This window comes from Piliocolobus tephrosceles, chromosome 16, assembly GCF_002776525.5.
Source record: "Piliocolobus tephrosceles isolate RC106 chromosome 16, ASM277652v3, whole genome shotgun sequence".
In the NCBI taxonomy this organism is placed as follows: domain Eukaryota; kingdom Metazoa; phylum Chordata; class Mammalia; order Primates; family Cercopithecidae; genus Piliocolobus; species Piliocolobus tephrosceles.
The window spans coordinates 34949569-34972730 of record NC_045449.1 but is presented as its reverse complement, the minus strand read 5'-3'; the positions used below and the strand labels follow the sequence as shown (position 1 = coordinate 34972730).

Below are 23162 nucleotides of genomic sequence, written 5' to 3'. Positions count from 1 at the left end.
TGGAAGAAATAATAAAAAAAAACCACCAACAGATTTGAGTTCTTAACAACTTTAAACTTCTGTGTATTAAAAAAAAAAAAGCGAAACTACTAAGGCACAGAAATGAAGGGAAATATCAACAACCATGAGAAAGGTTAAGAGTCTTAACATACATAGAACTCTTACAAATCAACTTTAACAAAAAACCAAAACCCTAATGGGAAAAATAATTTCATTAGAAATGAGGCAAAAAAAAATTTTAAACCAAAAATTAATTTGTAAGACCAACATACAAAAAGGTAATACCCTATGCTGAAAGTAATCAAATACAATTTCTATATGATTTTAATGTTAGAATTCCATATAAGATTCTGTCTAGAGATTGAGAAGTTGTTTAAATCTCTACTATAGATTTTATTTTTATAAAGATAATTACTCCCTTTTTGTTTAACTGGGCAAGACTCTTTTAAAAAAAAAGAGATAATTACTTCCTATGTATTGCCCTAGTACTTCAGGTGTCTATGTTTTAAAAGAATCACATTTATTATAACTACTTGTTTAAACATCTGTTCCCCCAATGAGACAATGAAGGCTGAGAACAGAGATCCTTATACATCTAGAGTGTCTACTGGGACATGACTACAGAGGGGTACAAGTACTATTAACCCCTTCATTTTTGGTCTACCTTGCTTGAAACGACCTGAGGCAACTTTTGAGGCTTGACATGATAATCACTCAATAGATATCAATGAATAAATGAATCATCAGCTAGGTGAATAAAGCCAGACACAAAAGATTATATATTATTATATAATCCCATTATACAAAACTTTTCTTAAAAAAAAATCTGAAACTACATATTGAAAGACTTTAGTGTGTAACTGAGAATACTAACCCAGGAGGACTAAAATGTGTAATAGTAAATTACTGGACCCAAAAAGATTATTTAGCATCTAGGTAATATCACCAAACATCTTTAAAAGTAAAGAAAAATAGTTTATTATCACACTTTTCCTAAAGAAAATGGAATTGCATATTGAAGATACCCAATGAAAGAAAATATGAGCCAAGGATATTATATCCAGCAACACTAGCTTTAGAATATAAAGGGCAAAAACTGTTTTCAACATATGAGAACTCAGGGAATATTGTTTCCAACAGGCCTTCCAGCAGAATATATTAGAGAACTAGGTGAGGACAAACAGTTGTCTGATATGGAGGGACAAGGGGAACAGGGAACAGGGACAGCATATGTAACAAAAAATAAGAAGAGTTAACAGTTCTCAGTAATCAAACTAGTGTACTACAGAACTCTGAAAGAAAGACTTTGGTTTCAAAATTTATTAGAAACATCAAAAACTTACTGGGTAAACTTTTAACCTCCAGCAAAGTCCTGAAACTTGAAGAGGTGGACTGTAAACAGGATCTGCTCTCTGACGCAAAGTGCTAACAAAAAAGAAAACCAACCAAATCCCAAGATCAAAACTGTTGTGAAATGGCAACAGGCAAAAAGAAAGACCAACCAGTTTCTTTGTTACATATTCGAAATCTTAGACAAATAACAAGGTGACTGATCAGGTCAAAATTCCACTGTAAAAGTTTAGATATGCTTACATTCTGAAATAAAGAAAATTTAAAGATACTGAAATATTCAGCAATATCCTTTAAGTTGCAGGGGAAAAAAAAAACCCTCAAAATTGTGACATTTAAGGGAAAAGGAATATATCACTAAGTCTCCCAAATTTAATTAATGCTTCAACAAGCAGTCTTTCACTATTAAAAATAAAACCCAGAATGTTTCTTCCTTACTTCTCTGCAGTATAATCATCTTTTAACATTGAAAAACGAGAGTACACTAAACCTTAATAAATGTGGGAAAAACCTCAGAGAGACTATGTTTTAGCCACAAAAGTATCCCATAAGAAAAGACAAATTAAATGGGAAGAGGGATAAATTATGTGTGGCTTTTTTTTTTTTTTTTTAAGACAGAGTTTTGCTCTTGTTGCCCAGGCTGAAGCACAGTGGCACAATCTTGGCTCACTGCAACCTCCACCTCCCGGTTTCAAGCGATTCTCCTGCCTCAGCCTCCCAAGTAGCTGGGATTACAGGCGCCCACCACCACACCCAACTTACTTTTGTATTTTTAGTACAGAAGGGGTTTCATCATGTTGGCCAGGCTGGTCTTGAACTCCTGACCTCAGATGATCTACCTGCCTCAGCCTCCCAAAGTGCTGCAATTACAAGCGTGAGCCACCATGCCCCGCCCAGTGTGGCCTTATTTTGATGGCCTTTGCCTATTATTTGGAGTTTCTCTCCTGAAGACCTTGTATTACTTGTTTCCATTTCCATGCTGCCCTCAAAGACAAATTGCTAAGAACCTTTGCATGTTATGATCTTCACTTCTGATCTTAGAGAAAAAGTAGTAAAAGCAAACAAAATTAACACATAACTGACAAATTTCTTACAATAATGGCCCCTATCCACAATTCTTCACTTTGAGCTGAGATAAATGGATCTCAATGGATTTCTTCTCACTACTTTTATTTCTGAGGATGGGTAAGTGGGGGCTCATCAACCTCTAACTGTCCGGCCCCTCACCTTAGCCAAAGCTAAGTGATCTCTCTTATTTAAAACGGTTCCTCACTTTGGGCAGTATAATCACTTTGGCCACCACAGCTAATGTCTATAATTCCAGCACTTTGGGAGGCTGAGTTGGGAGAATCACTGGAGCCCAGGAGTTTGAGACCAGCCTAGGAAACAGTGAGACCCTATCTGTGTGGTGGCAGATGTTTGTAGTCCCAGTTACTTGGGAGGCTGAGGTGTGAGGATTGCTGCAGCCCAGGAGGTTGAGGCTGCAGTGAGCAATGATCATGCCACTGCACTCTAGCCTGCGTGACAGAGCAAAACCCTGTCTCAAAATAAAAAGAAAAGGTTCCTTTTCCCAGACTAGAGAAGCAGTCAGTCTAAAGATACAATAAAATCCAGCACAAATAATCTCTATGTTTCTAATATGAAACTTATTCTTCTAAGACTTCTAAAGTGAGTGACACAGTTCACTAGATGACTGTCTTACCAAAGAATACCTTCCTGGCTCTTCCTTATATACACATACAAAAAATCAGAATGGTCAAAAACTCTTACCTGAAATTCTCTAAAACAAAAGTAGCTGAATCATAAGATGGCACTAATTCACTAAAAGAAAGCAAAGACAAAAATAATTATTTACCTTGTATGTTTAAAATTCCATTTACCTAAAAAAACCAAGTCCCTCAGTAGAATCTTAAAAAAACTTTATTAAACTAAAATCTAAGAAATATTTTTAAATCTTTATTGAACATAACATTAAATCAAATGACTTCATAAAACCATCAAGTATGCAATTAAATTAGAGATACAAATACTTTATAAAAGTTTTTTGGCTAGGCGAGGTGGCTCACGCCTATAATCCCAGCACTCTGGGAGGCCAAGGTAGGTGGATCACCTGAGGTCGGGAGCTCAAGACCAGCATGGCCACCATGGTGAAACCCCATCTCTATTAAAAATACACAAAAATTACCCAGATGTGGTAGTGTGCCCCTGCAATCCCAGCTACTCGGAAGGCTGAGGCACGAGAATCGCTTGAACCCTAGAGGCGGAGGTTGCGGTGAATCGAGATTGCACTACCACACTCCAGCGAGGGCAACAGAGCCAAACTCTGTCTCAATCAATAAATCAACAAATAAATATTTTATAAAAGTTTTTTTTCCCTTAAAAAAGGCAATACATTATATAATTAATTATCAAAGTGAGTACTAGAAATACACTTTAAAAGTACTCATGGAAATGGGAAAAAGAAATTGACGCTTAGGGTGTGTATCTGAATTATGAAACAGATATAAACATGCTTTAAAAAATGAAAAGAACCAACAGTCAGCGATATCACAATTAATCCCCAAACTTCCTTTTTTGGAATGAATTATGGGAAATATTAACAGACTTCAAATACTTTGAAACTATTTACTAGCAAATCTATACATTTTTATAGGATGAATACCTCATTACCTAAGGGGCAACTGTGAGGGACTAGCACACTGATATTTTCTTGGCAAGTCAAAACTACTTCAAGCAACTTTAGTCCCATCCAATCTTCTTCAAAGAGAACTGCATTATAATCACAGTATGGACTAAACGTCACTTTGCTGCTAACTACCTTTAATTATGTGGATGGTTTGTACACTGTCATTAGAACACCTCAAAATTCATTAAAACACTACGAAAAAGACTATCATACAGTTTTAATACAGTGTTATGAATTTGATATATAAAATTACAGATTTACCAAAACAACAAACTGCAAACCATTTCACCACATCTTCAGGTATATTTTCTAAAGTTCAATTCATCATAATTTTGGTTATTATCAAAACAAGATAAAAGATACACCTACAGCACTGCCACACTGTGATAGTGTCTAAAGAAATTAGTGGCTTGCAATACAATATAGATAAATAATTCTTTATTTTAGTGTAAGTACGTATAGCTAAATAGGTCACATCTTTGAAACGGTAAGTAGATGTACTTTGCCCTGTGATTAACTGTATAGCTACTATCCAAACTGACTATGTCAAGAATCCCTATGATATCCGTAGTCAGTTGTTATATTATCCTTCCTTAGAAGACTCACATTCCTCATCCCCATATCCTTTTGCCTGGCTAACCCTTACTATTTTTTCAGATAACAGATTAGAAGTCACATGCTCTTGGAGGTTTGCTCTAAGGTCTTCCCATTATATGATCTCCTAGCACTCAATATACACAAACCCCATTTAGCAGGGCCAATGCAATTAGTGCCTAGGAAGCCTTTCTAGAACCATAAACATAGTAAGAGCCCTAAGGGAGCTTTCCCAGTATAGTCTTCAAATTTGACATGCTTTTGTAATTTTATGCAACTTTCAATCAGGTCTCTTATCAAGTACAGAATATCCTCCACAACATGCAAAGACTTTAATCAATCCCCAGTTGCCTGCTAATCTGCATACTATTTCTTCTGCCACGTTCAGTGTGATTTATTTCCTGTGTTGTTGTTACTGTTATTTCTGCTCTAAGTCCAGACTATCACTATCATATTTTACTGGCCACTAAGGGTCAAAAGACTTTAGCAGAACATAAAATAAACAACAGGAGATGCCATTTTCAACTCAGAATGGTGAAGTAGAAAGCTTCCAGGCCAAAAAGCACAGGTTACTAATACTCATGAACCAAGAGGGTACAGTCCAGTTTACCCTAGTCTCACTTGCTAAGAGAAAATGACCACATTCAGAGCACAGAAAACTGGTACTGTGATATACTTTCACATATGTACATTTTTCTATGGAAAACCTTTAGGACACAAATAATATAATGACAAATTAGTGGTATGGGGCAGCATTAAACAGGATACTTACTTCCCCTATCACCAGTTACCACATTAATTTTATTACTGTTCCAATAATCTGTTTTTCTGAATCATAATTATAAATCCAAAGAGCTCTGTACTATGCTTACTGCTAGCACTTAACACATGCCTAAAATATAGCTGGCATATATATTCATTGAATGAATATTTACAAATACTTGCTGGCAGATTCATAGAGTTGGAAATATTTGCTCAAAAATTTCTTTCACAAAAGAAATTATTTTGCTTCTTTTTTTTTTTTTGATTTAAATTTTTTTGTGGTTTTTTGTTTGTTTGTTTGTTTTGAGACGGAGTCCTGCTCTGTCACACAGGCTGGAGTGCAGTGGCATGATCTCAGCTCACCGATTTTGCATTCTTTATATTTACACACAAAGCTATTGCTACTGCTAGGCCATCTAATTCTACCACCACCTCTCCATATTATGCTCATTCATTTAGAGGTTATCTTCAGTCATACTGATGTTACCATTCTGTGGCTGCAGATGAGGCACTGCTTTATCTTTTCATAGTTTTAAAATTTTCTCCTCCTCTTTCAGAAGTGTAGACTGCTGTGGTCTTTATGAAGACTGGATTCATCTCATGATGGTGTCAGTGAATCTCTGTCTTCACAGAACATGGGAAACTAGCCTCAAACCATCTCTAGCCCAGTAATCTGGAAGTCACTGATCTGCAAATCTTCAGACCAGTAACCTCATCATAACTTCATGAACAAAGGGAAAAAAGGGAGAACCACAAGTATCCATTTTTTTCCTTAAGGAAATAGACTCCTGAGCTATATAAAAACTGGTTCTCCTTACTAACTTGACTATTTCTCCCTGAAACATAAAACTCTCTATGAACCGAGAGCTATACTACTTTACCTTTCTTTCTTTTTTTTTTTTTCTTTTCTGCCTCTGCCTCCTGAGTAGCTGGGATCACAGGCATGCGCCACCACATCTGGCTAATTTTGTATTATTAGTAGAGATGGGGTTTCTCCATGTTGGTCAGGCTGGTCTCAGACTCCTGACCTCAGGTGATCCGCCTGCCTCAGCCTCTCAAAGTGCTGTGGTTACAGGTGTGAGCCACTGCGCCCGCCCCACAGTAAGATTTTTAGTTCCTCTTCTCCCATGCAGCACCTGCAACAATACTGGGCACATGGTCTTTAGTAAATAACACTTCACTGATTTAGTGACCTTTTCTTCTCCATTGTGGCTCCATCACGAATTACTAACTGATGGAACTAAAGGCAACAGAAACACCACTGCTTTGCACATCTAAACTTTGATGTGTAACTTAATGTCACGAATGTTGGCCTTTCTTATTTGGCCCTCTTTTCCCGTATGTTGCAACTAATAAAATGGGTTTCTAATAAGAATTGACTAAAAGCCAAAGTTTCCAATAAGGTAGTGAGCATTACTGGAGAAAGAGAGAAGGCCCTAAAAGTGCTTAATTAACAGACTAGTGAGCATTGTTGCCTGCCTGATGAGCTACTGAAAGTGGTATACGAATGGGAATTTACATCCATCAATGGTTCCCAAACTTTAGTGCATTATTATTACTTAGAGTGCTCAAGACACATTTCTGAATATCACCTCTAAAGATTCTGGGACAGCTGGCCTGGGAATTTGCATTTCAGGCAAATGCCACACATAGCTGTGACTTAGGTCATCCATGCACTACACTTTGAACTGAAAAACACTAATTTTTATATATGACCCTTAAGTTAAAATCTGTTTCATTCCACAAGTGATGAAATGGTTCAGAAAACATATCTTGAAAACTGAAATAGCTGACCACACTATCAGTGATGCATCCTAGGGATTCTGGTGAACATTCTTCAACCAAGTCTACTTAATGACAGCAAAAACCTAGTCCTTTTAATAATATTGAGTGCTTTCATTCAGAAATAGAGATTTAAACAAAAAAGTCAGTGCTTTAAAAAGATACGAATATTTTATGAGGCTGTTAATCAGAAAGAAAGGAAGACTTCTACTGGTCAATGAGAACCACCGGAGTTCTAGCTGTCAGAAAAACTTTGTCCTTCTGTTTATAGGACTGTAGCATCTATAACGAGTAAGAAGGGCTTATAACAGTGATTCTCAACCAGGGGTGATTTTGTCCCCATGGACATTTGGCAATGTCTGGAAACATTTTTGTCATAACTGCAAGGTGGTGGGGTGGGGAGTGCTACTGGGATGCTGCTAAACATCCTATGAAACACAGGAAAGCTCACCTCACCCCACAAATAATTACTATGCTCAAAATGTCAACAATGCCAAGATTGAAAAGCCCTGGCTTAAACGATATGCTCTAGTACAATGAATGCAGCCAGGCATGGTGGCTCACACCTATAATCTCCAGCACTTTGGGAGGTTGAGGCAGGCAAATCACTTGAGGTCAGGAGTTTGAGACCAGCCTGGCCAACATGGAGAAACCCCGTCTCTACTAAAAATACAAAACTTAGCTGGGCACAGTGGTGCATGCCTATATTCCCAGCTACCCAGGAGGCTGAGGTGTAAGAACTGCTTGAATCTGGGAGGTGGAGGTTGCAGTGAGCCGAGATCACGCCACTGCATTCCAGCCTGGACAACAGAGTGCGACAGAGTATAAATAATAATAAGTAAATAAAACAATAAATTAAAAAAATAAAAAATAAAATAGTACAATGAATGCTCTGTGGTCATCAGAGGGCATCACATATCAGAAGAAAAAGAAAAGGCAGCTCAACATATAAACATTTTTATAACAAAGGCTGTTTTCTAAATGTGCCACAGCCCTCACCATGGTAGGAAAACTTGATAGTATTCCATAAGTCATTTCTATAAGATAAAGCCTGTCACACCAAAATATTTATCTGAAGCAGTGGCTTCACCCCTCATCTTAGAATAAGCTAAGGAGATTTTAAAAGAACAAACTGAAAATGTCCATCTGAACCCAATGTCACAGGCTGAATTGTGTCTCCCAAAATTACCATATTAAAGCCATAACCCCCAATGTGACTGTGTCTATAGATAGGGCCTATAGGAAGATAATTAAGGCTAAATGAGTTGATAATAGTGGGTCTAATACAATAAGGCTTGTGGTCTCATAAAAAGAGAAAGAGATACCAGAGACTGATCTCTCTCCAAGCAAGAACAGAGAAAAGGTCAGGTGAGGACACAGAAAGAAGGCAGCTGTCTGCAAGCTGAAGCAAAAAAGTGAATTTTCTGACACCCTGATCTTGGAATCCTTGTCTCTCAAACTGTGAGAAAACACATTTCTGTTGTTTAAGGCACCCAGTATGTGGTATTTTGTTATGGCAGCCCAAGTAGACTAATATACACCCAAAGATTTTCTTTCAAATGGCCTGGAGTATGGTATGACCCAGCACTGATTAATTTTCAGCCAAATCCCAAGTGATTCCAACAGCTAGTCAGAAACCACCAGTCTAATATCACAGAATAATTACAAACATGCTTGAAGGAATATGCTGTTCAGAAAAATTCTAAGGTTTAGCTCAAGACGAAAGCTAGGATACTTTTTGCCATAATTATTTCCTCTCTCTATCTTTTAGGATCTGGAGGTAACATGGCGTCACCTTCAAATTCTTTTGGCATTTCATCGGTTTCTGAGTTTTGTGTTAGAAGATATAGTTTAATTCAAAAGGTACACTGATGAAGCTAATGTAATCAACTGTTTTTTCTATACTATGGAAGATGGAGCTCTTGGAAAAAAAATGATTCCTAGTTCATTATCATTTTCTCTTAACAGTCAAAAGTATAAGTCTGTGAGACTTCTCAGGAGAACTAGATTTGTATGTATAAAACAGAGCTCACCAGACCACTCCATTATAACAAGACCTTAAAAAGCCATGGAGTGGCCAAGTGTGGTGGCTCATGTCTATGATCCCTGGTAATCTGGGAGGTTAAGGTGGGAAGATCACTTGAGTCCAGGAGTTTGAGACCAGCCTGGGCAACAAGTGAGACCCTAGCTATAAAAGAAAAGAGAGACAGAGACACGGCATTAAAAAAAAAAACATTCTTTTGAAACAAGTATATGCATTTCCACATAAATTTCTTTTTTTTTTTTTTTTTGAGATGGAGTCTCGCTCTGTCGCCCAGGCTGGAGTGCAGTGGCCGGATCTCAGCTCACTGCAACCTCCACCTCCTGGGTTCCCGCCATTCTCCTGCCTCAGCCTCCCGAGTAGCTGGGACCACAGGCGCCCACCACCTCGCCCGGCTAATTTTTTGTATTTTTAGTAGAGACGGGGTTTCACCGTGTTAGCCAGGATGGTCTCGATCTCCTGACGTGATCTGCCCGTCTCGGCCTCCCAAAGTGCTGGGATTACAGGCTTGAGCCACCGCGCCCGGCAGCATTTCCACATAAATTTCAAATGACAATGAAATTAAAAACTGTGTCATACCTGGTAAAGTCTGGTGGAACAGGAGTGGTAACAAAAGATGCCATGGGCTTCCGATGAACTTGCTGAAACATCATAAGGATCTCTGAGCTCTTAGATATCAACTCACTCTTACTACAAGACCGCAACTGTGTGAGGAAAAAAATTATCTGAACAAACAAAATCACTATTCACTGCCACCTCAAAATTCTTAATTACAAATTATTCTGATTATAAACTGAAAAAAATGAGAAAAATAACTCAAAGTGAGCTTGAGAATTAAGAATCTACAAAGAATCTAGGTTTATTTCTATAATATTCTAACAGTAAAGTCACTGAATAAGTATACTTAATATTAATGCATTTTTCTCTCCTTACATTTTAGGATAAGTGAGGTTCTAAGCAAGTACAAATGTATTTTCAGGCTGGTACAGTTAAGTTCTTATGAATATATTAATGAACAAACCTGTAAGTTGAAAGCTTTTCTTTCTTTTTTTTTTTGAGACAGTGTCTTGCTGTCGCCCAGGCTGGAGTGCAGCGGCGCGATCTCGGCTCACTGCAACCTCCGCCTCCTGGGTTCAAGTGATTCTCCTGCCTCAGCCTATTGAATAGCTGGGATTACAGGCGTGTGCCACCACACCCAGTTAATTTTTGTATTTTTTAGTAGAGACTGGGTTTCTCCATGTTGGTCATGCTGGTCTTGAACTCCTGACCTCGTGATCCACCGTGCCCGGCCAAGTTGAAAGCTTTTAAAAGCAATCATTTCTCAGGTTGTATTCTAGGTTAACAGACTATAAAACATACACACATACACCCGTGTGTACACACACACACACACACACACACAAACCATCTGATACTAATCTGGGAAACACTACTTTGGGAAAAAGTAACAAATCTCACTTCAGTAACATAATCATGGTAGATAAAAGACAAGACTACTAATTTTTTCTTCAAAAAAACCAGTTTGAAGTTAAGTCCTAGTTCTGCCACTAATTACATGACTCTGAGTCTGTTTACATACGAAAATAAAATAGTAATATCCACCACTGCTTACTTCATTAAGTTTGTTATAAGGATTATGAAGCTATAGTGAAAAAGCTTTGTAAACTATCTGTCATGTGCTGAATTTTGTGGCCCTTTCCTCCATAATTTATATGCTGCAGGCTCAACCTCCAGTACCTCAATCTATTTGGAGATAATCTTTAAAGAGGTGATTATGTTAAAATGAGGCCACTGGGGAAGGGCCTTAATCTAACATGACTGGTGTCCTTATTAAGAGGAAGAGACTCTAGGGCTGCGCATTCACACAGAAAAGTCCACATGAGGACACAGTAAGAAGGCAGTCGTTTACAGGTCAAGGAGAGAGACCTCAGAAGAAACGAAACCTGCCAACACCTGAATCTTACACTTTCAGCTCCTAGAATAATGAGAAAACAAATTTCTATGTTTAAGTCTCACAGTCACTGGTATTTTGTTATGACAGGCCTAGCAAACTAATATACTATCTAAATGCCATATGAATGATATTCATAAAACCCACCTCCAGTTGAGTTTATATCTTTTAAATAACAGTTGCTTATGGCTCACCAAAAATAATGTATCATATGGCTGGGCACAGTGGCTCACACCTGTAATCCCAAGACTTTGGGAGGCTGAGGCGAGTGGATCACTTGAGGTCAGGAGTTCAAGGCCTTGTCAACACGGTGAAACTCCATCTCTACTAAAAATAAAACAATTAGTTGGGCGTGGTGGCGCGTGCCTGTAGTCCCAGCTACTCAGGAGGCTGAGGCACAAGAATTGCTTAAACCCAGGAGGCGGAGGTTACAGTGAGCTGAGATCACGCCACTGCACTCCAGCCTGGGTGACAGGGCTAAACTCTGTCTCAAGGAAAAAAAAAAAAAAAGTATCATATATCATATGCTATATATCAAAGTTTATAGTTACCAAGAATAACGATATCATGTTTGAGCTACTGCATCAATCAATGACGTAACGGTAAGTGGTAACAGCAGAAAGTAACAAACAGCTGCATATTTTGTCATTCACATTATTATGTATCAGGCATTGTCCAAGACATTACAGTTTTTTGAACAATTTACATAAAGTGATCTAAAGTTATTTGAACTGTTTGCTTAAGATTTTTAAGGTATGCTTAAAATCACTGTGTATATGTACATACATACACACATAATACAAAAAATTTTAACTTATAATAATTGAATGCTTACTGTGTATATCCTTCCTTGACACCATTTCTTCCAAAAGCAACATGCTCCCTTCAAATTAGTTTATTATCACCATACATGTGGTTCTGCAATTACTATGTGTGTACATAAATCCATAAACAATGTTTTGAATGTTTTCAAACTTTACATAAACACTAACAGGCTATATCACCATGTAGCCTACATTTTTCAGTTAATATTATTTATTTATTTATTTATTTTTTGAGACAGGGTCTCACTCTGTCGCCCAGGCTGGAGTGCAGTGACATGATCTCGGCTCACTGCAAGCCTCCGCCTCCCAGGTTCAAGCAATTTTCATGCCTCAACCTCCCAAGTGGCTGGGACTACAGGCATGTGCCACCTCTCCCAGCTAAATTTTGTATTTTTAGTAGAGACGGAGTTTCACCATGTTGCCCAGGCTGGTCTTGAACTCACTCAAGAGATCTGCCCACCTTGGCCTCTGAAAGTACAGAGATTACAGGCATGAGCCACCACGCCTGGCCTATTTGTTTACTTTTTTAAACAGATGGGTCTTGCTATACTTCTCAGGTGAGTGCAGTGGCTTTTTACAGGTACAATCATAGCATACTACAGCCTTGAATTCCTGGGCTGAGGCAATCCTCCCACCTCAGCTTCCTGAGTAGCTGGGACTACAGGCGTACACCCAATCTCAATACTATTTTGTTAAAAACTAAGACAATGGCCTAGGCCTACACATGGTCAGGATCATCAGTATCACCACCTTCCACCTCCACATCTTGTCCCATTGAAAGGTCTTCAGGGGTACTAGCATGTATGGATCTACAATGCTAACAATGTCTTCTTCTGGAATATAGACAACTTTTTCTAAAAAAAGTAGGAGTAAATGCTAGAATATATTCTAGAATAATGAATGGTATGGTATAGTAAATACATAAACCAGTAGCACAGTTGTTTATTATACTTATCAAGTATTACATACTATACATAATTATGTGTGTTATTTTTTTATACAACTAGCAGCGCAGTATGTTTGTTTATACCAGAAGTACCATAAACACGTGATTAATGCTTTGTGCTACTACATTACAATGGCTATGATGTCATTAGACATCACCACTAGGCAACAGAAATATTTTAGCTCCATTTTAATCTTATGGGACCATTGTCACATACGCAGTCTGTCATTGACCAAAAGGTCGTAATTTGACACGTCTGCATATGGGAGATGTGTACAGGTTACATGCGAATACTATGCCATTTTATATAAGGGACTTGAGTATCTGAGGATTTTGGTATCCATGAAGGTCCTGGGGCCAACACCCCACAGATATACATGTGTGTGTGTAAAAAGGAAAAGGAAAAAAGATTGGGGATAATGAAGAAAAATAAGAGTATTTAGTAAATATTTATGTGCTGAATTCTACCAGCCAAATTGTCAATCAAGTACAAAAATAAAATAAAAATATTTCCAGACAATGCAGTCAAGAAAAATGTGTTCTGATTACCCTTCCTGGAAAGCTACTGAGGGAAGTGGGATATTAAAACAAAACAAGTAAACCAAGAAAGTAGACACCATAGGAATCAGGAAACATGGGATTCAACACAAGAAAGATGTGAAGGGAGTCCCCAGAATGATTAAGATAAAAATCTCAGGAGACAGCTGTGTATAAGGCATAGAGAGAAATTACAAAAAGCAAATTCCAGACAAGTGAATATATCAAATACTTACGCAACACTATATATTTTATGTACTCATTTACTATATACTTCATATTCACCCACCCTAATCTAAAATATAAACTCTATGAGGACAGAATTTTGCCATTTTGTTCACTGCTGTATCACCAATATTTACAACGATGCCTCTATCTATTTAGGACTTAATATTTCCTCAATAAATAAAAATGCTAAACTTTAGCGTAATAATCACTAGATGTAAAGTAACTGGCAATAATATCCCCACAGTATGGGGCGATTTTAACCTCTTATACATTCAGATTTCTATGGAAACAATTCTGTTCTTACAAAGCAGAATGTAGTTCTAATGCGGTTCCCAAACATGAAGAAAAAACTTCAGAAGAATCAGCTGATTCCTATTTCATAAAAATCTCCATTATAACACAAAGATCAACAGATCTTTTGATCTCAAACGGATAATCTCTGTCAAAAAAAACAACTTTTATAGTATACAGAGAAAAAAGGATAAAGACTATTTCATTACGTTTAATATTTCATCACCTGGTGCTCCACCTCCTGAAGTAAGGATTCCAAAAGTTCTGTTTCTTGGGTTAGAGATGTCTTCTGACCTGATTAAAAATAGTGAATCATCAACACTTGGGCTCATTACTGGTTTAAGAATGAAATTAACTTCCAATGAACATATTTAATAACAAGAAATACACTTCAAGTAAGCAAAAATTCCTCATTACAGCTACCCTAAAAATTCTCATTCAATTTTAAGAGGTTGAATATTATAGTAGCCTTGAAAATGGAACTTCAGAACCAATTCTAATTAGTTTTAGAGAAGATTATCACTCAGACTGAATTCATCTAAGAAATGAAATGTGCAATGACAATATACTTTAAGCAAAAAATTTACTTTTCTAGATTTTCATATTCCCTTGGGAAGAAGCAATAACATGAATTTCATTCAGTCAGTTATTCTGAAATAATTTTTCACCAAATTTAACTGTGGCTTAAAAGAGAATACAAAGTGGGCCAGATTTTTAGGTTAAATGTCAGCAAAAAGTCTGTCCTGTTTAAAGGACCTGTTTACAAAAAAAAAAAAAAATTCCCAGAGAGATGAATAGTCTCAGAGTTGGAGACAGAAAAGGATAAACAAATTATTACTGCCGGGGGTCGATGGCTCATGCCTGTAATCCCAGCACTTTGGGAGGCCAAAGCAAGAGGATAACTTGAGCCTAGGTATTTGAGACCAGCCTAGGCAACATGGTAAGACTCAGTCCCTACAAAAAAATTAAAAATTAGCCAGGAGTGGCGGTGCATGCCTGCAGTCCCAGTTACTCAAGAGGCTGAGGCATGAGAATCGCTTGAGTCCAGGTGGTCAAGGCTGCATGTAATCACGCAGAGAGCCTTGATCGCACCACTGCAGTCCTGCCTGGGCAACAGAGTGAGACCCTGTCTCAAATTACAAACAAAAAAATTATCATTACAGAAATTATCATTACAGAAAAGGAAGAAAATGCTTTACATGTTTTTAAACAAAAAGAAGATAGGTATGCTTACCAAATCAGGCCATTTTCTTTATAAACCCAAAATTTGAAAAACTGGAAGTACATCCATGATGGTAGCAAAAGTTTTATGGTAGAACTTTTATTTTATTTATTTATTTTTTGAGATGGGGTTTCACTCGTTGCCCAGGCTGGAATGCAATGGCGCCAACTCAGCTCACCGCAACCTCCGCCTCTCGGGTTCAAGTGATTCTCCTGCCTCAGCCTCCTGAGTAGCTGGGATTACAGGCATGTGCCACCATGACCGGTTAATTTTGTATTTTTAGTAGAGACGGGGTTTCTCCATGTTGGTCAGGCTGATCTCGAACTCCCAACCTGAGATGATCTGCCTGCCTTGACCTCCCAAAATGCTGGGATTACAGGCATGAGCCAAGGAGCCCGGCCTTTATTTATTTTTATTTTTTTTTTGAGACAGGGTCTGATTCTGTCACCCAGGCTGGATTATAGTGGCACGATCTCGGCTCACCGCAACCTCCACCTCTCAGGCTCAAGTGATCCTCCCACCTCAGCCTCCCGAGTAGCTGGGACTACAGGAGCATGCTATTGCACCTCACTAGTTTTTCTTCTTCTTTTTTTTTTTTTGGTAGAGATGGGGTTTTGCCACATTGCCCAGGCTGGTCTTGAACTCCTGGGCTCAAGAGATCCACCTGCCTCAGCCTAGAACTTTTATTTTTGAAATAAAACTCAGAATTTCTAGATTGCAAAAAGAGTTAAAATAAAGTATTAGCTAGAATCTAATATTATCAGACATAAATTCTACTATCTCCACATCCCACAATCCTAAAACATTAGCCTATGGACCACATTACAGTACATAATTAAACTTAAAAATGAGCGGCAGAGGCCGGGCGTGGTGGCTCACGCCTGTAATCCTAGCATTTTGGGAGGCCAAGGTAGGCGGATCACAAAGTCAGGAGTTTAAGACCAGCCTGGCCAATAGGGTAAAACCCTGCTTCTACTAAAACTACAAAAATTAGCAGGGTGTGGTGGCACACGTCTGTAGTTCCAGCTACTTGGGAGGCTGAAGCAGAAGAATCACTTGAACCTGGGAAGCAGAGGTTGCAGTGAGCTGAGCTCTTGCCACTGCACTCCAGCCTGGGCAACAGAGTGAGACTCCATCTCAAAGAAAAAAAAAAAAATTAGTGGCAGAGGCCAGGTGTGGTGGCTCACACCTGTAATCCCAGCACTTTGGGAGGTGGAGGCAGGTGGATCACTTGAGGTCAGGAGTTCAACACCAGCCTGGCCAATATGGTGAAATCCCCATCTCTACTAAAAATACAAAAAATTAGGCGGGGGTGGTGGCACATGCCTGTAGTCCCAGCTACTTGGGAGGCTGAGGCAGGAGAATTGCTTGAACCTGGGAGGCGGAGGTTGCAGTGAGCTGAGATAGTGCCACTGTACTCCAGCCTGGATGACAGAGCGAGACTCCGTCTCAATAATAGTAATAATAATAATAATAATAATAATAATAATAATAAATTAGTGGCAGATATTACAGTATGAATTAAAAATCTGAGGCTTATGAGACATTCTGAAGATATACTAACCCTGAAAATATCCTTTTCCCCACCTCTTACCCTTAGGAAGAATCCTATTTAATCATAAAAGCTATCTTGGAAATCACAAATTATAATTTTTCTTTTTTTTTTTTTAGAAGCCACTTCTTTTGTTTTATTTAAACAATCTGCAGCCACATGTATTGAGTTTGTTCTATCTGAATCATTAAAAGAGGCCTTTGAAAAATGTACTGGCCAATTTTGTTCTATTGTAAATTATAAATAGTCAATAACTGTGTATAATTATAAGTCAATAACTGTGTATAATTTCACCAGAGACCATTTTTCCAAAAGCACCAGAATTGAGCAATTATAGTGAAGTTAGACAACATAGAAAGTCACTTCAGATAACTCAGTCTCACAAAAATCTAGATAATGTATCTGTGTGTCATTTGGGTTTGAAGGCTATTGCCCAAACCTCCAATATCTCTATAGAAATCCAAATTAGAATTTTAGAGGCAAAGAGAGAGAAAAAGTGTAATTTAGTATAATGTCATGGAATTATTTACCAACAAAAGAGAGAAGAGAGTAATCAAATAAGTAAATATTTCTCATAGATTTTTGGTAATGTTTATTGCAGCACTATTCACAATAGCAAAGACTTGGAATCAACCCAAATGTCCATCAGTGACAGACTGGATTAAGAAAATGTGGCACATATACACCATGGAATACTATGCAGCCATAAAAAAGGATGAGTTTGCGTCCTTTGTAGGGACATGGATGCAGCTGGAAACCATCATTCTTAGCAAACTATCACAAGAAGAGAAAACCAAACACCGCATGTTCTCACTCATAGGTGGGAACTGAACAATGAGCTCACTTGGACTCGGGAAGGGGAACATCACACACTGGGGCCTATCATGGGGAGGGGGGAGGGGGGAGGGATTGCATTGGGGAGTTATACCTGATATAAATGATGAATTGATGGGTGCTGACGAGTTGATGGGTGCAGCACACCAACATGGCACATGTATACATATGTAACCTGCACGTTATGCACATGTACCCTAGAACTTAAAGTATAATAAAAAAAATAAAAAAATAAAAAAAATGAAAATAAAAACAGCAGACTATCAACTACCTATTAACATTCAGGCCTTCCTATTCTCATTCTTACAGAAAAAGCTTGCAGAGAGGGTACAATGAAACTAAGACCTAGAGAAAAACACAAGACAATCAATCCATATACTTCAACAAATAAGTAAAAGATTCTTCCCTATCCCATCGTATAGTCTTAAGCATTTCAAGTGTGATATTTCCTACTTTTACTTATTAAAGGGAAAGCAAGATTTGTTATTTGAATAAACATATACAAGACTTTCTACTTCAACAAAAAAAAAAAAAAAGAAAATCCTTCAAGTTTTGAAGTTCAATTCGACTTCTGACTCTGCCATTTGCTTTCCAGTTGAACTTGGACCAGTTATTTGACCTCTCTAACTGAATGTAAAGCTCAACTTAAGAATGGTGATAGTGTCGTTGTAGGGCAAATTTAATGAAGATGTATGATTATGTCAGACAGGTAGTGGGCACTCATTCTTAGTTTTTGCTTTTTCTTGTAAATGTAATATTGATATTCTTCTTTCTGTCCAAGAGAGTCAATGGCACTGAAATAGCTGCTGGCTTCATTATTTTCAAATGCATGTCAATCGTTGTCATAATTTAGGATCCACTTCCTTTTAACTTCCTTATGGAAAGTTAGCTTTTCTGTAGGCAAACATTTCAATGTAGTCTCATGATATCAAGCTTATTGCCATACTATTTCACATGGCAATAAGATTGACATTATGGAAAGCCAGTGCCCAGGCTGTGATCTTTTTGCAGGGTAATCTGTAGCCTGGGTACCTTTCTGGGTTATTTACAATGATATGTGCTTTAAAAATGAAATTATAATTTTTCATAATGAAAAATAATTTGCAAGCCACAAAAGCAGGGCAAGTTCAGTTATTGTAAAAGGAAGTTATTTCATGGAGTTATACAGGTAGCAAAATTAATAAACTTAAGAGATCTGTACTGTGGTATTATTTAACTTTTAGTTGATTCAATTAAATAAATGAAGCAATGAACAAATTCACTCAAGAAAAACAATGCCATATGCAAATGTGTATTTGGCTACTACTGAAGATTACATCAACAGTTAAGATCCCCTCAATTTTAAAGTCCTAATATGTATCAACATCCAGCACTCTACATGGCTTAATGAACTTAAAGGGATCTCAAATATTATCTAAAGTTCTGAAAAACTAAGATCACCTACATGTATGACTGCAACTGAGGACCTAAGCATTTACATGAAATCTTTAAGTGGCATTGTGACTGGTATAATCAATACCTACAGGTTTTGTCTAATTGCTTGGTCTGTGGGAAAAAAACTAAAAATCAGATATTAAATAGTATAGTATTATAATAGAAAAGCAATTTATGAAATGATATACAAATATACAAACTCAAAGATATTTACATCTCGTTTTTTAAAAGTTAAAAATAAAATAGATAAAATCATTATTTTGGATGACACAAAGACATGGCTAAAATCTTGGGAGAATCAAGACAGCCAAAAAAAAAATTCTTTGTTCACACCTTATTTAAAGTATATATATTTCACTTTGGACTATGCTAAAAAAAAAATGCAAAGCTGGTTTTAGTCAGCAAAACACTGGAAAGACTAAGATCACCAAAACAAATCAAACAAAACAAACTATAGCATTGGATCAAATTCTTACTTAAATTTTAAGTTTAATACCAGGCTCCACAATCAAAGAAGAATGAAGGAATCTTTGAAAAGCAAAAGATTACCAATAAATACAATTAAACATATGTAAAATGAACCCTACTAGAAATCAAAAGCTGAGACTTTAAATCTCTAAGAAAAAACTGGCAGGGGATGACGCTGGTATTTACAAATGTCAGTTTCTTCATCCTCAATGAAAATGGATGGAAAGGATATGGAACATTAGTAGAAGGAATTCTGTTAGATTTGGAGAAAAAGCTACCTAACAATAATGCCCAGTGGCCATTAGGATTTTCATCCAAATGGCTATGAAAATGTGGATTGTCATCCAAATGGCTATGAAAACTTTTATCTCCTACCATTTCTAAATACAAGTCAAACATTTATCTGTCTAAACTTTAACAACATGGAGTTGCCCAAAATCTCAAGATTCCTTCCTAAGATCACCACCCTTACTCTTCAAAGACTGAATCTCAAAGAAGCTGAAAGCACCAGGTACCCCAGCAGCATACAAAAACACTTACCCATCAGTGTTATAAGTTTATTCTTCAGCTGTGTGTCTAACCGTGCAATCATCATCTCCACTGCATTCCTAATTTCCCGAACACGCTCATCTTTTGCATTTCTTACAGCTTCTACGTTCCTTTCCTAGAAGATCAATCATCTTAAAATTATTAAGAATAATTTTAATTGGGTAGATTTCAAAAACAGAAGCACCACATTATAATATTGCCAAGAATAGATAATAGGAAAAAGGTAGAAGAAGGTCAAATGGAAATGACCCAACTCGCTTATATTTCAAAATGGCAGACTTGCAATCAAAAACACAAATTTTCTGCATAAAGAATGTTACAAATGATCACTTGGTTCTTGATTCCTAAAGGGGTAAAACAAAGAAGGCATCTGTTTTTAATTTAGCATATGGTCCACAAACTTCATTTTAAGTTAGGAAACGGTCCATAAACCTCATTTATGACTGTCATTCTGCCAACTTGAAACAAAACGTATTCTAAAAATATGCTTAGTATTTCATTCTTTGGGGCTTATCACACTTTTTCACAGAAATAACATTATACATAGCCCACTAAAGCTGTTTGACCTATACAATATCTAAAGAGTAATGTTAAATATTACACTTTCAACTCTGTGGAGTTCTAAATCAGGACATCACAAATAGTTCATTGCTTAGCAAAAGAAACTGACCCAAAAGCTGGAGATCCAAAGAGTGTATAACTTAATGAATGACTGTAAAAGTCAGTATTGATTCTGTTTAGAAGTCAATTATTAGGGCCAGGCACAGTGGCTCACGCCTGTAATCCTAGCACTTTGGGAGGCCAAGGCAGGTGGATCATGAGGTCAGGAGTTTGAAACCAGCCTGGCCAATATGGTGAATCCCTGTCTCTACTAAAAATACAAAAATTAGCCAGGCATGGTGGCAGGTACCTGTAATCCCAGCCACTGGGGAAAGTGAGGCAGAAGAGTCACTTGAGCCCAGGAGGTGGAGGTTGCAGTGAGCTGAGATCTTGCCACTGCACTCCAGCCTGGGGAACAAGAGTGAAACTCCGTCTCAAAAAATAATAATAATAATTATTGACTCTAACAAATGGACTTTTTAAATTCACTGATTTTCTAATTCTGCATAAGTGGTAATTCTCTGACTCCAACTGCTTCCTTACAAGCCAGGGGTTTTGTATGGAAATTTCTCAGATACTCTGAAATGTATGGGATTTGACTATAGGTACAGCCTATCAAATTTGCTAATCTTGAAAATCTTGATTTCAACATCTGATTAACTTATATTATATAAATATATTATTATACATTACAGATTAAAAACAAAATAATATTTTCGTAGTAGTCTTACCACTTCTTGAACTAAGCTGATCAGTTCCATGAGACGCCGACGAAGTTTGGCTACCTCTTCATTCACTTTAGTGACATGTTGCTCATAAATTTCTGCCAAAGGTTTAAAGGTATGTCCGCCATGCTATTTAAATTAGAGTAGCTTTAGAATACTTTCACGTATCTCATCTGCATTTACATTCCTGTGTAACACTCTATGGACACTAATAAACTGGTAAATATTTCAAATGAACTTTATCTTATTAGCTAATTAATTTTGTTGAAGCAGGCCAGTGCCTGCTTAAAATCACTTAGTCCATGCAGGAACTCTTTCAAGACTGTAAATAAAGGGCTTTAGCAAAATACTCATTTAACTAGAAATTAACTTATTAAAAAGAACCACAGCCCAATCTTTAGCCACAGCCCAAATCAACTGCTACAACCTTATCAGTCACTCACTCTTCTCTAAGGCAACACTAATTTTCTTCCATGTCCTCAAACTTCTTTATACCAGGACTTTACAAAAATTACTCCCTCTTATTAAAAAATTATTCTCAGCTGGGGGGAGTGGCTCATGCCTATAATCCCGGTACTTTGGGAGGCCAAGGAGGGCAGATCGCTTGAACCAAGGAATTCAATACTGGCCTGGCCTACATGGCGAAAACACGTCTCTACTGAAACACAAAAAGTAGCCACGCATGGTGGCACACACCTGTAATCGCAGCTACTCAAGAGGCTGAGACATGAGAATTGCTTGAACCTGGGAGGCAGAGCTTACAGTGAGCTGTGATCAGGTCACTGTACTCCAGCCCAGGTGATAGAGAGAGACTCTGTAACAAAAAATTATAATTTTTTAAAAACAAAAACCAAAAATAATAGTAGTAATGCCAGGCACGGTGGCTCATGCCTGCAATACTAGCAATTTGGGAGGTTGAGGCGGGTGGATCACCTGAGGTCACGAGTTCGAGACCAGCCTGGCCAATATGGTGGAACCCCATCTCTACTAAAAAATATAAAAATTAGCTGGGCATGGTGGCACACGCCTGTAATCCCAGCTACTCAGGAGGCTGAGGCTGGAAAACCACTTGAACTCAGGAGGCGGAGGTTGGAGTGAGCTGAGATCATGCCACTGCACTCCAGCCTGGGTGACAGAGTGAGACTCTGTCTCGAAAAAACAAAACAAAGCAAATAATAATAATTCTCCATCTTCCCTCTCCCATCTTATTTGTCTTAATCCTACTCATCCTTTGCAGCTTAGCTCAGATTTACAGGATCAGCTGCTATAGTTATGCATCCTCATCAGCTCTCTGTATTTATTCCTCCAATTTATCACACCAATTAAATATGTAATTAATTGTTTGATATGTTCATCACCAAATCCCTAGTCTTTACCACTGCTGAATGAATTAGAAAGACACTCGAAGAAAAAGCCCAGGATACAAAATTAACAAAAGCAATGAACTCATTTTCCATCCCACAGAATTACTACAGAGATAGAAGGGTAGTTCTGTAGTAACCTCACAAATTCAGTTGCATTCAACTCAAAGAACAATTTTTATAGCTAACTACTTAAAAATAATTTTGATTGGTAACCAGAATTATTAAATTTTTAATATAAGAAGCCTCCTGTAAGTTCTTACTAGAATTGTCTTACTTAGCCAAAGTATCCCATTATTGTCTCCAAAAAAGATGTAGATTTTTACATGTTCACTTTAAGTATAGAAAAAAAGTCTCTACTTATTCTCTTACAAAACCTATGTATTTAAAGTATTAGATGTAAGAACTTCTTAATTTTTTCTAGT

General features: G+C 37.4%; 1 protein-coding gene across 4 annotated transcripts in view; it reads right to left on the bottom strand.

Moving 5' to 3' along the window:
• TRIM37 (tripartite motif containing 37) overlaps positions 1 to 23162 on the bottom strand; it is a 129764-nt gene that overhangs the window by 81173 nt on the left and 25429 nt on the right. For all 4 annotated transcript variants that reach the window (XM_026456738.1, XM_023204629.2, XM_023204630.2 and 1 more), the window contains 6 exons: positions 21383 to 21505; positions 20043 to 20166; positions 14219 to 14286; positions 9795 to 9919; positions 3121 to 3171; positions 1344 to 1425 (listed from right to left, as the gene is read on the bottom strand). In XM_026456738.1, the coding sequence (XP_026312523.1) occupies positions 1344 to 1425; positions 3121 to 3171; positions 9795 to 9919; positions 14219 to 14286; positions 20043 to 20166; positions 21383 to 21505 (573 nt within the window). The remainder of the gene's footprint in view (positions 1 to 1343; positions 1426 to 3120; positions 3172 to 9794; positions 9920 to 14218; positions 14287 to 20042; positions 20167 to 21382; positions 21506 to 23162) is intronic.